General features: G+C 42.4%; 1 protein-coding gene across 3 annotated transcripts in view; it reads left to right on the top strand.

Moving 5' to 3' along the window:
• Positions 1-14,865, top strand: part of ntn1a (netrin 1a) — a 61,647-nt gene that overhangs the window by 39,227 nt on the left and 7,555 nt on the right. Inside the window, exons 4-6 of one of the 3 annotated variants that reach the window (XM_018665045.2) lie at positions 2,511-2,660; positions 5,264-5,320; positions 14,008-14,082. In XM_018665045.2, the coding sequence (XP_018520561.1) occupies positions 2,511-2,660; positions 5,264-5,320; positions 14,008-14,082 (282 nt within the window). The remainder of the gene's footprint in view (positions 1-2,510; positions 2,661-5,263; positions 5,321-14,007; positions 14,083-14,865) is intronic. The other 2 variants (XM_018665046.2, XM_018665047.2) reach the window with 2 other exon arrangements.

The raw sequence follows: 14,865 nt of genomic DNA, 5'->3' as shown, positions 1-14,865 counted from the left end.
CACATCCCCAAGTAAACCGGCACTTTAGCGGTTAGCAGGTGGGTCACCCAGCCAGAGAGTCGATCAATTTGTCATCTGACTGAGCGCAGAGCTGGTCAGTTGGCGAGGAGGACCAAATGTGGAGGAGGAGAGGGAGGCAGAGTGTTTCCCACCTGTAGACCATGTGCTGTGCACCTTGATTTACTGGCAGGCTTGAGGCTCTGAGCTGTGGTTACGGGCAGATGCTCTTAAAAATATAACCCGAGCTTTCTGAAACTCCAAACCAGAAATGCACTTTGCCCTCCTGCGGCTCAAACTCCCCTGACATACTACTAAATTTACAGGCCTGAAGACGTGCTGGACTGGCTTCCACGCTGTTTATTGGGCTTCCTGAGACCGTGCAGGCTTGTGTGTATGTGCGTGTGTCTATGTGTGTGCTCACTGTTCCTCCCACTGAGCTAGACACAACTAAACAATGAAAGCAGTGACAGATTGGTCTGATAAGGGTGCTAATAGGTACACACACTTTTGAGGAGGCTTTCTGAGTCTGATAAGACGGGACAAGTAGCAGCAAAAGTACTCACTCTCTCTCTCTCTCACACACACACACACACATACACACACACCAACAGCAACACCAACGAGAGATAAGAGCAGCAACAGAAGCTGAATCACAGGAAACAGGCAATAGAGATAAAAGCGAGAGCGAGTGTGATAGAGAGGGCGAGAGGAGGTGGCCCCGCTGAAACACACAGCCTCCTACGACATTATGGACTTAACCCAGAGGATAGAGCGGTCTCATACCACTTCACTTGTCAAAATATCTCACTAAACAACAACTGTGTTTTTTCTAAAAGTCGGAGGTCAACCATAAAGAGAACAGATACCGTATTACATTACCACTTTACAGCAGTCTTTTCCCTGAGGCCCACTGTAATATGGATCTCCCAGAGAGCTCATCTCTCATACAGCCTGATTGAATAACAACCGTATCAACACTGTAGGTCAAAGTAAAGATAAAGAACACATTGCATTATAACATTATAAATGAAATTTGCCCAGAAACAATCACATAAGATCTACTCCAGCAGTCACATTCTATTATTTGTTCCCTTCAGTTAACTTATTGTAGAAACCTGTGGTTTTGATTGTTTGTGTAAAGCTTCAGAATTAATTAAAAATTGTTTTGGCTTTTACACATATTAATGATTCCAGTGATTTCAGTGCAATGGGCTGAATTGAACAAATTGTTTTGAAGTTGTAATTTTGCACCGTGGGCTGAGCAGTCTCTGTGGTTAAAAACAAAACAGGCTGAACCACTAAATACCCCCAAAAACCTCAAAGTACATAATTCAGCTATACGCCTTTGAAGGCTTTCAGAGTGACAAGTGACACAACGCAGAAAAAAATCTTTAGGGAGGGGCATCGAATGAACAGAGCCGACCCAACCCTGGGGCTGAGAGTCAGCATCACTGGTTTTCCATAGGAAATAAACAGAAAATATAATGACACTTACGGGATGAGGAATATAGTGGTGAGAGTTTGGTAACAAACAACGTTTTTTGGCTTTTTTGAGAAAAGATGTGGAAATGGTGATGGATTATGAAGACTGCTCTGGTCTGGATTAGACTGTCAGGACTTACTGTAAGGACTTTGTGGAAGATTATTAATTCAACCATGTCTCCTCGCCAGAGTCACTACTATTTATATCCCCAAAAACAGATGAAAAGAAACAACTCTCAGACAACTATTATTCAACACCGATTTCAAACCTGACATGGGTTTGGCTGTGAAATAAGTTAAGGGCTTGGATTGGGGGGGGGGGGGGGGGGGAAATGGGGGTGCAAGCAATTGGAAAATGATTACATTCCTGAAGCATATGTGTTCGATAGACCCCCCAGTTTGGGAGGAAGTGTGACAGACGTTTTGGGCTCACATTCAAAGCTCGGCATTAATCAGAAACAGGCAATTAGGATTATCCTCCATTATTTTATCATTTGGTAAACATGCACAACCCCTCTCTCTTTTTACCTCACACACACAGCTGCAGTCCCACAGTGTGCTCAAATACTGGCACATACACACACACCAAGGCCAAACAGCCACATTTATGTGCAAAGGCGCCTGCAAACTCTCACACACATTTGTGATTCAAGACTATGCTGATATTGTATCTTAGCAGCTTTTAATTATGGGAGACGTGATGGCTACATGCTAATTTGCTAATTAGCAAACAGTGCCAAAATGTCAAGAAATGTCTGTAGACTTAGATGATGTGCTGCTCTTGCCGTGGCACCACATTTGCTGCAAAATGAGAGCTGTGGTGTTGAACTTGAGTAAGATTGTCTGTCTGTGCACGCCTCCACCTGCCTCTCACCACCCTATTATTGTTGCCACCGCTGCTGTGTACCCACCTGCACTCTCTATAGATAGTATATGTTTGTATCTCCTCACATGTGTGTGTGTGTGTGTGTGTGTGTGTGCGTGTGACCACTCACTGTGCCTCTCTTTCTTCCTCTGTTTCCTCACAGCATGTGATTGCCATCCCGTGGGTGCTGCTGGCAAAACCTGTAACCAAACCACAGGACAATGTCCCTGTAAAGACGGCGTGACTGGTATCACGTGCAACCGCTGTGCTAAAGGCTACCAGCAGAGCCGCTCGCCCATTGCCCCCTGCATAAGTATGTGGAACCAGTCTTTACCATATCTGCCTCACTGTAGGACAATATGGCCTGGCCTCAGGTCTACTGCACACATTTGAAAGGAAGGTGCACACCTGACACTACTGTGATGATACACACACATATGCATATTCAAATCACAGCCAACACATAATACAGAACGCCAGACACCAAAACACACACTGTAAAAGCAGACATGTCTCATCCTTTTCCTCAGACAAGTGCTTAGTGTCCGACTGTCGGTTTTCTGACCATTAAATCTGCTAGCTTAAATAAACACACCATTAAAGCGAACCTCAGGGTTATGGCAGAACAGCCCTCCCGGCTTGCTGGTCTCCATAAATCTGAGTAAAAAACCCAAAGCTGTTAACACCAGCATCTCCAAGCTCCAAAGGGTCTTAGATAAAAGTGTAGGAAGATTTGGGCTTACTTAAAAAATCAATGTTGTTCTCACTATCCACTGACCATTTATAAACCAAAATATGCCCTTGGTATTAAAGCTGAAAAAGTATAATACCGCCTAAGGTAAGGCTTGTACTTAAAGATTTAAAGATTTAGCTAGCCCGATAGCTAATGACAATCCTTGGCTCTTTTGTTTCAAACATGTTTTAATTGGGGCTCTTGCCATTCTAAAAAGATACTAGGAATTAGGAGTGGCAATGAGGAATAAATCTCTCCATGGATATGTAAGGCTTAAGATCAATAAACAAATAAATTTAAAAAAAACTCATCAGATATCTTTGATTCTTGGGAATGTTGTATCAAAGTTAAGGTGTCAAACATGCAGTGATCCCTGTAAGATGGAAAATGTCCTATGTCATCTAGTTTAATCTTTATCAGCCCTCTGTTAGATTCACAGACAGCGCTCACCAAGTTTCATTTTAATAGGGAGTCATATTATATCTTTGACTTTGTGTATAGCTTCCAGTGCTGTCAGCCATAAATCTACACAGGTCAATTATCAGAACCAGGCTCATTATTTAAACTGGCACGTGTGGTGACTGAATACTGATGGAAGATTGCCGATCAACAGCGGCATCAGCAAAGGGACCTCTGGGCTTCAGGCACCATTGTTTTCGGCGGCGATTGTTTTTCTTGTCATTATACAGACCAGTTTGTCATGGGAGAAGGCCTCATTATGTCCACAAGTCAACAACAGGCGTGCACATCATTACACAGATTCTGATTTATGGTGCACAATAGACATAAATGTTGTGTGCGTTCATGTAAGTAGGAAGCAGCTGAGAAAATCAGATTTTACTCCATCAAAAGACTTGATTCTTTCTTTCTTCCCTCATACACAAACTCTTCACCTTTGCACAGCTGAAACCACCACCGTTGTGCACCTCTTCCCCTGGTGTGTTGACCTTTTTCTTTGCATGTGTCTTTGATACATCTCTGTGGTTTTGCCTTTTGTCCTTGTACCCCCTTTACCTCGCTGCTCTGTACAAACTTTTTTTTTTTTTTTTTGGATGATGCCCTTCTCTCCCTCCTGCCCACAATAACAAAAAAGCATTATGTGTGTTTTATACCTCCTGTTGCCATCCTGCTCCTTTAGGAGATAAGAGGGCCATTCGTCATGCATGGTTTCTCTGATTGTCAACTTCCTACCCACTAGTGAATACAACAGAGTATGAAGGAGGGCTGACAGAATCAAGTCTTTGGACATCCAAACTGCCAAAAGCTCTGTTGTAGTTTAACACTGCAGTAGAGTGCAAGGGAGGAGGATGTAACAGAGAAATAACAACTGAATAATGAAGGATACACTGAACATGATTAGCTACACTTATTATAAATCAAATTAACAATACTCAGACAAATGTTTTGGAGGTTAAATTTCATTAAGGTATAGGTCAGGATCCAGCTAGGACTCTAGTTCCTGGTGGTGAAAGAGTAAGCAGGTAGATAATGGGACATTTTCAATTAAAAGTAAATGAATAAGAAATGGCCTCTATCAGACAGATGATGGGAAATGACGCACAACAAAGGTCCTCGTCTGAAAGCGGTATTTAATGGCCGGTGCCTGAATCCTCAGACCACCTCACTCAGTTGGTTTGTACACTACAGGAAGAAAGTTTATTCACAGCTGAAAACTTGTCACCTTTCATCAAAATTCAATATTAAAAGGAAAATATGGTGATGATCCAAAAGGAAATTAAAGCAGGACCCTGCCCCATGTTTGTAATGAAACTGGTTTAAGTTGCTGTTTAACTGAGCTTCAGTGATGTATCATTGTCCAAACTGAGCTTAATAACTACTACAACAAATGATTGCAATGCACTTTTCAAGGCTTTCTTAACATATTATGCCTTTACTTGTGACTATAAAGAGCTGACACAAACAAACTCTGTCAGTTTACTCATACCATTAACCATAACAACTGTGTTTTTACACTAAAAGCTTGTCTGTTGAAAAAAAAAAAACAGAGCTTTGAGCAACTCATGGCCCCGACACTGACATATGTGAATATGTTTTACCTTAATCCCTCCTTATGAAATGTTCAAATATTGTACCAATACGCTTGCATGCAAAGACAAAAACACATGTACTGTCAGATGCAGATAATGATGAATCTTTCTTTGTGTTTATATTTTCTCTGGGAGAAGAGATTCCAGTTGCTCCCCCCACAACCCCATCCACCAGCACGGAGGAGCCATCAGGTGAGTGCAGTTGAGAGCTTTATATTTATCTATATGCTGCTACACATCCACATAAACACATGAGGCCTTTGGGGAAGGATGATGTGAATATTGTGGAAATATATAAATGGATATGGGATTTACCAACAACTCCGTGCCTCACTGCCGTATTTTTGCACAAGTGTAAAAAAAAAAAAAAAAAAAAAAAAACAGAAACTGCAGGATAAATTGGATCCCTCTTGCCTTCCCCCTCCTTATTAGGGGTTCATGAATATTAAATCCATTAGCAGCAACGCTGGGATGTGCCTCCTTTAATCTCTCACACTTTCACAATTAATCAGTCTAACTGCGGCACAGTGGGGTGTTGGTCTGGTGTACAGCACTGGGGGCTGGCAGTTTGTTTGATTTGATGATTTTTTTTTCATCTCTCCAAACTCCCTCCTTCCCAGCCTGAGTGAGTGAGTGAAGGATTGATTTAGGTAACCGGATCTTGTAACGTAGTGTAGGATTACATTTTTTTTCACCCGCTCACCAGGTGATTCCTGTTTGAAATTATGCTGTTACACTGTGGATTTTACCTTTTAAGGACAGGATATGATGTCAGAATTAGTCATGGTTAAATCAGTATGACAATAAATTGTCACAATGGATTCAATAATGATAAATGTAAGTATTATTTAATACATCTGTGCATGAGAGAGCTCACTTCAGATTTTTTGTGTGACTACTTAGATATTCGATAGATATCAGTTGGACCAGTCCCAGCCTGGTCAGATGTGAACACGAACTGATGAAGCCTCTTGGATGAGAGGTGAAACGTCTTCCTAGACTACAACTAAGTCCAGTTGCTTTCGATTAAAACTTCCTTGAGATACTTAGATATTATGGATAAGAATGTGAGCTTACTGACTGGTTGAATTTCTGGTGATGTGTAAGTGGTTGTTTTTGATATTTTTTAGTTTAATTATACAGGATTTACAGTCTTTTTGTTGGAAACTGTGATAGGACTAAGTTGAAATGGTAAGAGATTTGTAATATTGGTAATTTGATATGTGATTGAATATTCTAACTGATCAACTCCCTCACTTACTCAAATACAGTTGCACAATTCATGGCATAAATTCTACAAATGCGAAACACAAATATGTATATTTTGTTTTTACACCACTAAACACACATTCCTGTGCAGACCCGTTTGGAATAGGTTCAGTGCTTTGTCCTCATGGTGGAAAAAGTTGAGTCATCTGGCTCGCAGCATGTTTGCTCTGTCTCACCCGTGAAGTTGCAGAGGGCCCCAGGTATACGCATTCATGTGTATGCGAGCGCATGTTCCAGAAGCTCCCGCAGCTGTTGTTAGGTCCCCAGCCTTCCCCCGGACAGCTTCGATTGACAGCGCAGCCAGGATATCGCCGGTCTCCCCCACCCCCCCAGCTCTCCTCCACCTATTTTTTTTTTCCCCCTTTCAGTCTCTTTTCGCTCTCCTCCACCTCCTTCTTCTCCCTCTGTTTCACGCTTTGTCTTCACATAACACTGTGGGTGGTGCCGAGCTAGAATATCTGGAGTTTCTCCGGGCCCCCTTGTCAGGAATCTGTCCACTTTTAGAGTGAAGTGAAATTTTCTTCACCTCATTGAGGGATTACTGGATAAGTGAGAGAGGGACCCATATTACTTTATCAAGTTAAATAACTGCACTAAGTTGATCTGAGTATTTATTGCTTTTCTGTTTTAACATTTCAACAGTGAGAAGTAAAAAAAATGCTCTATGGATATTTGTGTTTTCTGGTATGAAACCTATACCCATACCCCCCCCCCTTCATCTTTGCCTGTAGCTACATCTTGTTGCAAAAAATCTTCTTCTCATAATCCCACTGATTAAACCATGTCATTGAACAAATGTAAACAACCTGAAGGAGACCGTGCAACGAGTCGGACTATGAAACTACAGATAATCTAATCACGGCTGAGAGTCCTGGGAATCCCCTCTCAAATGTATAATGGGCAGTCCAGGAGAGTTTGAAATCAAGCAGATTGCAAAGGTGGAGCACCTTGATGGACATCCCGTGTTAGTCATGTCAGAATCATGAGTATCTGAGGGTCCCGCTGGACCACCCGGGCACGAGGCCCAGAGGATGCATACATTACCCTCTGAGCCTCCTCAGAAGGTCGCAGAGCAAATGTACCTCTGCTCGGCCTGGTATTCAAACAGCTATGATATCACTGAATATGTGATGGCAAACAGATGTGGTGATTGTATCAGAGCATTAAACAATATTTTCTAGATCACTCTGCCATTAGTTCCCACAGGAAATACATTTCAATTATTAAATAATTATTATTATAATCATTATTAATAGCAGTAGCAGCTGTTACAGTAGTAGTACAGCTTTTTACATTTCTGTACTTTTCTGAGTACTTTGTAGCTTTACACAAAGGGTAAACATACAAAGCAATACAGAAATAAATAATTATACAAAATTATTAGCATATATATTTTGTTCATAAGTGTTACATTTTATATGGACACATTTTTGATACAAGAAGAAGAAGAAAAAGAATGGAGACTTAACAGGTTTTGGATCAGATTTTACACAAGGGAAAGAGAAGGAAGAATAGCTGGGGAACTAGATGAAGAAAGAGGGTGAAGAGGAAGAAAAACAAGGGGACAACCACAGGACAGAAAAAACACGAGGAAGAGTAGAAAGAAGAGGAGGTAGATTGTCGGGGAGAGGACAGCAGTGTGGAGGAAAAACAAGAGGACGCAGGTGCTCAAGAAATGGATTCAAGACTCAATTAAGAAATGATGAAAGTAAATTTAGAAATAACTGTGAGAAAGGGAAAATGGGTGTGTGCTCAGTGAGTGTGTACGTGACACTAGAGAGTGTTGGGCTGACAGCTGTGAGGCAGGTGTCTTGTTGCGCCTCGGTCAAACAAGGGGGGGGTATTTTTATGTAGGGGGTGGGGGCATGAATGGAGGGTGTGAGGGAAAATGGAGTGGATATTAATTTGTCTCCTGCAGCAGGGGCTCTCCCCCTTTCGACCACACGGAGGGCTTGGAATGCATGGAGAATACCTCCGATGGTGCAGCCCAGACAAAACACACATTGTGTTGGTAGGTCACGGATGGTGTGAGTCGCCACTCCCACGGGTCGTGACAGAGACGTCTGCACAGCAACGAAATGTGGAGGAGATTAACCGCTGATGACCTGCGATGGCCGCCCCGGGCCCGGTCGGGATAGACAGGATGTGAGAGTAACTAATGATGATGAGGAGAGGGAGAACTGGAGTGACGATGATGAGGCTCGTAAGGGTAGCAAGGTTCAGTCATACATGAGTGTGTGTGTTGTCTGAGGCTGGAAGTGATCACAATCTGTGGCGGACCCCTCCTTAGATTTTTTGGACATGAGTCTTGCTTCACACACCCTGTTCTGTACTTGCCGACTGCACCGCACTTTACAGTCATGTCAGCGTGGGATCCTGTTACGTTGCTTAATTTTATGAGAGAGTAAGAGGAGAAGTAATGGTAATAGACATATTTTTCAATAAGCAGGGCCAAAAATAGAACAGCACACTATCAAATTCTCATTATCAGTTTAAAACTTGTGCATGGAATTTATGTCTTAATGACATGAGAAACCTTGGCAGAGTTAGTTCCTCTTTCCGTGTCTAAGCTTTGGGTGATACCCAACAGGAGCCCCCGCTGACTCGTCTGAAAGTCATCAGTTACAGTAACAGAGACTCTCATCTCATTGGACCTGATTGCACGCCACCCAAAAGTAAAATCTCAAATCAGGTCAAGAACTCTAACAGCCTCCTCACTGTCTGTTTTCTGATGAAAACAAACTATCTACTCTGACAATACAATGAGAGAAGAAGTAGTTGGGGGGGGGGTCCTTTTCTTTCTTTCTTTCTTCCTTTCTCTCTCTGTCTTTTGTTGGACGGGATCCAAACTCACGGCTCTGGTGTGAGCAGCGGAGAAGCAGAGCAGGGCAGCACACTGGGCTCCATAATCTAATTACATGCTTTATTTGCTGCAATTTGTTTCTCAATCAGTGTGGTTGAGGGAGAAAGCCCTCCTCCCGAGCCATCATTTACACCTCCTTGTCTCACTGCCCCCCTGCCTCTGTGACACTCTCTTGTATCGAGACACATCCAAAGTGTGTCCAGATCTAGCTGATATACACTGGCATTTACACCCGGCTTCAGCTCAAGAGACCACTTCAGATCAGGTTTCACTTGCTTGGGTACATTTGATTTTTATCTACATGGAAACTGCGAGAGCCACTGCATGGAAATAAGAAAATACATATTTGTATTTGGCCATACTGCTGTGGTGGTTGTTTTGACACTTGGACCATCAACACCTCTTCATAGTTGTGGAATCAGTTGATGAGGGGTGTATTTTGTTCACACTGTACCACGCTGTGTTTGTGACCAGATGCCTCCTTCAGGGAATCTGAATGTTCTGACCTCAGTGTGTCCTCAATACAATTCAGCCAAGTATCTTAAAGCATTTATTTCTTCTGCTGACATCTAATCAATTTGCCCAAGATTATTCCAGCAGCAAGTGTCAACAGGACCAACTGTACATCAGGCCTGCAAGAGGACCAGAGGCTCTGAGCAGGAGCTGAAAATAGCTTTGTTAAAACATCACAAGGGGCTGTGTTTGCTTCAGGTACCAGTGAGACAATGAATTATGTTTCAGGAAGTCCAGCTGGTGATCAATGTTTTTAAAGGTTTAACAGACACTAAAACACTACAACTCTTTAAAACACTGAGAGACAAGATTTTACTTCTCTTCATAAGTCATCACAGCAGCAACTCTTTTATCTTTTGTCACACTAATTGCAAGGTCACCAGTTGAAAAATGGCAAAGTAATCCACAAGGAATTTGCCTTTGCACGTATTTGATTCATTACCACATCGCAGCAAAATCTGAGCTTTTTTTTCCCTCTGTGTTGGCATTCCTACTGTCTCACCAGATTGCACCTCTGTTTATTTAAATGTCACTGATTCAAATCAACAGTGGCTAAAGTCAGTCTGATCGTGTCTTAAGGACCAGTATGTCACAGACCATTTTGTCATAAACTAAGGTTTGCTTGATGTGCCTTGCAGAAATGTGCTCTCTTTCTTCTTTTGCTTAAATCATATGATAAACTTGTTGGTTCTAGAGAAATGTTGATATCTTTTCAGGAACAAGGACAGGGCCGTCATCTGATTTTTAGATTTTTCTGCTTTTTTAGGTTAATGTAGCAGTTACCTACACCCCTACTGATATTTAGGGTCAGTAAACAAATCTGTAGTGTGTATCCACAAGTTTGTGTACAGCACTGCCTACCACTATTTTTATATTTTGGGCAAGTTTTACCATGTACTAATGTGCATGCTACCCATCTAACACTGGCAGCTGAGAGTTAACCCAGGTCTAATTTGACTTCCATGTATAGGCATAGTAACGTTGTACAGTACTGTACCCTGTTGTGGGGCAGCTTTAGTAAGAAGCATCCCAAATGAAAACGATTAGCTTAAAGGGCTGTACAGCACTTTGATAGAAGGGGCAAAGGTCCACCTCTCAGTTACGCACTTCTTAGCACTCTGAAAGGCAGGAAACAAAGCGCTGTAGTAACTACATGTACTCAGAACACCCGAAGCACATTTTAGCTCAGTGCTACAGAACTGCTCCAACTTCCCCTGCTTGTAACGTACACACAAAGGGAACATTTGTCCTCGCGGTAGGGGACTGCCTGGCCCTAAAAGGGGGTCTCGGGGTGCTCTCAGCGGGGCCCAGAGCTGCGTCTCAGGGGTACACTAATGGGGAACGAAGGGCTATCAAAGGGAAGTATCATGATGGCATCAAGGGGGGTTATGAGAAAACAAAGCTTCCTTTCCACAGCTCCCCTCTCGATCATTTACATGGTAATCAGGTGCAGCTCATATAGACTCCTCTGTTTCATTTACTTTGGCTATTTTTGTTACTCTTTCTATTTACTACCACCAGCTTCAGCCTTGTGGCCTTGCTAACCAGCTTTTTTTTTCCCTGCTGATTTGGGGGTTTTACTCAAAGTCCTGGCCCTCCTCTTCTTCTTCCAACCCCCCTGATAAACTTCACTCCTGTCTTCTTTTTTTTTTTTTTTTTTTGGTCAACCTCTCCACCCCTTCGCTTTCTACCAGTATCCATTCTCCCGCCTCCTTCTCTTCTTTTGGGTGCATTTTTTCTCGTCCTGGTGTTCCCCAGGCAACCTCATTCAGCCGGAGTATAAAGGAGAGTAAAGGCATGGAGCAAAGATCTGCTCACAACAATGCAGTTTGTTCATATTCAGGCTGCCTGAAAGCTCCAATCCTTCTTCCACCACCCCATCACTCTCCTCCAGTACCACTCGCTGTCCATCCATCTCTTCCTACCTCCTTCCCACCTTCTTTTCTTTTTACTATACTCATTTCAGCTGAAGTGTAAACCAAATCAGTACACTGGGTCCAATTCATGCCAGCTGGGAGAGGGCTAAAGGAGCAGAGGAAAAGGAGAAAATAACTTTTTTCCCCCTCATGATATGGCCTCACGTCAAAGTATTCTGGCCCTCACTGTAAGTGGCTGGCAGTGTGACAGCACAGCATGGGGCAATCACTAAAGTTATGTACTCCCTGGATTGCAGGGGGCCAGAAAAGTAGAAAAGTGGGGCGATATACTGTTGCCTCCTTCACCTTATGGTAATCTGTCATAAAAGTGATGGCCATTGAACAGTTATAATCTGCAGTGCACATGTGTGGTCACCGCTCGACAGTAATGGCAATTCACTTCTAGAAATTCTAAAAAATTAAAAACACAACACCAACAGAGATACATGTCACTGTTGTCAACATGTTCTTGACTTAAAGAACTTGCATGTGTTTTACACCTTGCATCATGCTTTTTCATATGTTACATACAGAGCTGTTGGTGGCATTGTTTCTGTCCACACAGCACATCTGCAGTATGAGTCATCTTTTGAATCAGGTTGGATACTCTACTATTCATACATTGAATATGTACAAACGTTAATATAAATAAACCTTAAGCTAAGCTACCTCAAAGAGCATGTAGATATGTGTATAGAAGTATGTATGAGCTTCAATTAGGGTGACCCTTCTGCCTGTGTGAGGTATTTATTTGTTCACTGTGTCAAGCGTGGACGTGCCCCCCCCCCCAAAAAAAAGGGTCCTCTGCCTTCATGGATGGCTAATTTTCCCTTCCTGACCTCCCTTTGTGTGGTATTGACCCACTTCACACCCCCCACCTTCTATTCCCTCAAATAGCTGCCAGCCCCCCACCCACTCCTCCTGTGCTCTTTCCCCCCTTGTCCACACTGCAATAAATGCAAAAGCTTGACATGGTCCTCTGCAGGGGCCTTGAAGTGATCCCGGGGTTATTTTTCCAGGAGGTCGGGGGGCTGAAGTGGCAAGCGAGGTGAGATTTGGAGGGGGGGGTTGTGATGTGGGTGGAGGGTGGTCTGCACAGGCCTGACTCATTCCCACAGTCTGACAGGGCAGTGAGAGGGTAGATGGCAGTGGTAATTTGTACTTCTCCCAAACCCCTGCTGGTACCATCAGCTCCGTTCAGACGTCCCCACCATCACCCAGAGGTTGTAGACATGGGCAGAGGGTAAAGGGCCTCCACCATAATCCATTATCGTCCCATTAGGTAACACAATCAGACCGGACATATGTGCGTTAACCAATCAGCCATAAGAATGCTATCATCATTATTGTTCTCTAAAGCTGCTATCAAGAGGATCCAAAAGGCAGATGTGTTTATATATATATATATATATATATATATATATATATATATATATATATATATATATAATCAAAGCTGACTTGCAAATGAACAAAAAAAAAAAAAAAAAAACCCACAATCTTGTCCTATCCCAAAAATGTATGAGATGATAGACGTAGAAATAAGGTGAAAAGGTTTAAGCAGCTGTGTTCCAGATTTGGAAAATTTGTTAAAACTCTGCCCTACATGTAAATGAAGGTCCAGCTGAGGAATGTATTGCACTCCAATCTAGTGGAAAGTCTTAAATTCACTGTGGATTTGTTTTGTAAATGTTGCATTAACTAAACTCCCAACTCATCTATAGTGAGTCATTTTAACTTATTCATCAAAAAGAAGTAAAATTCATACAGTAAAGTTGTTTTTTGTTAGATAAGCAACTTGTAGTAAATTTAATCTATTCTTGCATAATAATAACTATTATAATTAATTACTTTATTAGTTTCACAATTTACAGAAAACAAAATGTCAAAACAAATGACATTTTTAAGTTTTTGTTTAGTTTGTTTATTTTGAGGTTTGTTTCTGGTTCATTACTTTTTAATAAATGTTATATGATCTTTTATGTCTTTTATTTCTTTGACAAAAGTCTGGTCCAGTTTTCCTTAATTTTATCCAAATGAATACAAACAAATCAAATCAGCCATGCACATTATGCCTTTGAAACTTACATGAGGTTGCAAGCCTATGTTTTTTTTTTCATGTTCTGAAAATCGCTTAGTGTGAGAATATTTTAGCCCTCTGAGTGACTTATTAATGAACGCTAAAATGTTAAATTCACAAAACTGTTTTCCCCACGACTAAAACAACAGACTGTAATCGTGTTACTACATAATTCATTTGCTGTTTGTTCTCTCCCTGTAGCCTCCTAACAGTCTTATTTCCCTTCTTATTCTTGCAGACTGTGACTCTTATTGTAAGGCGTCTAAAGGCAAACTGAAAATCAACATGAAGAAGTACTGCAAGAAAGATTATGGTGAGTCAACGGACAACACACAGCCCATTTAATGACTTGGATTAATGGTTATTTTTAAAGGAAAGCTTAAAAACATGTGCCCTGATGGAAGAAACACACAGTTTACTTTTTTAACAACTTTGCTCCAGATAAAGAGCAAATTTTTTCTTTCCTCCTCTCGGATGAGAATGTGTTTACTCCTTTTGCGCTGTGTCCTCCCAATGTTGCTGGGGAGCTGCTATAGTTTACAGGGGAGGCATTTTACTGATGGCTTACTCCAGCTTTCTGAGGACAGAGACAAAGGATCAAACAGAAGACAGCAGATCTTAAAGGAGGAAGAGAGAAGCAGACAAACAGAAGGAGAGAAAGGACAGGATAAAGAATGAAGCTGAGGTGTGTGTGTGCATGTGTGTGTTTGTGTGAAGGGTTGCCTCTGAGCAGGCATTTAAAGACCTGCACGGATAAAGCAAAGGCGGTGTGACGGACAGTGGGTGCTCTCTAAGAGATCCTCATTAAGGCAGCCCCCCCCCGACCGATGTGTCTCTCGCTACATTCCTGTGAGCGTCCGTCCGCCACGCCATTCAAGGTGTGGATAAGACGTATGACCTCTCCCCTCTTCCCTTCCCTCTGTCCCCTCCCCTGATTGAAGTCAGGCTGCTGAACCGGTCAACCAAGCAGCGGCATCCTGCAGCATACCTCAGCGGCTTGACGGACAGCCCCAGGGCTTTGTTCTGCTGGGGATTTGGGGGAGTTAGAGGGTCAGCTTATAGACACCTCCTCTTCCACCAATGTCCACCTTGGTGC

The sequence above is a fragment of the Lates calcarifer genome, linkage group LG5, assembly GCF_001640805.2.
Source record: "Lates calcarifer isolate ASB-BC8 linkage group LG5, TLL_Latcal_v3, whole genome shotgun sequence".
Lineage (NCBI taxonomy): Eukaryota > Metazoa > Chordata > Actinopteri > Centropomidae > Lates > Lates calcarifer.
The sequence above is the reverse complement of the archived record's forward strand: the minus strand, read 5'-3'. Positions and strand labels throughout refer to the sequence as shown.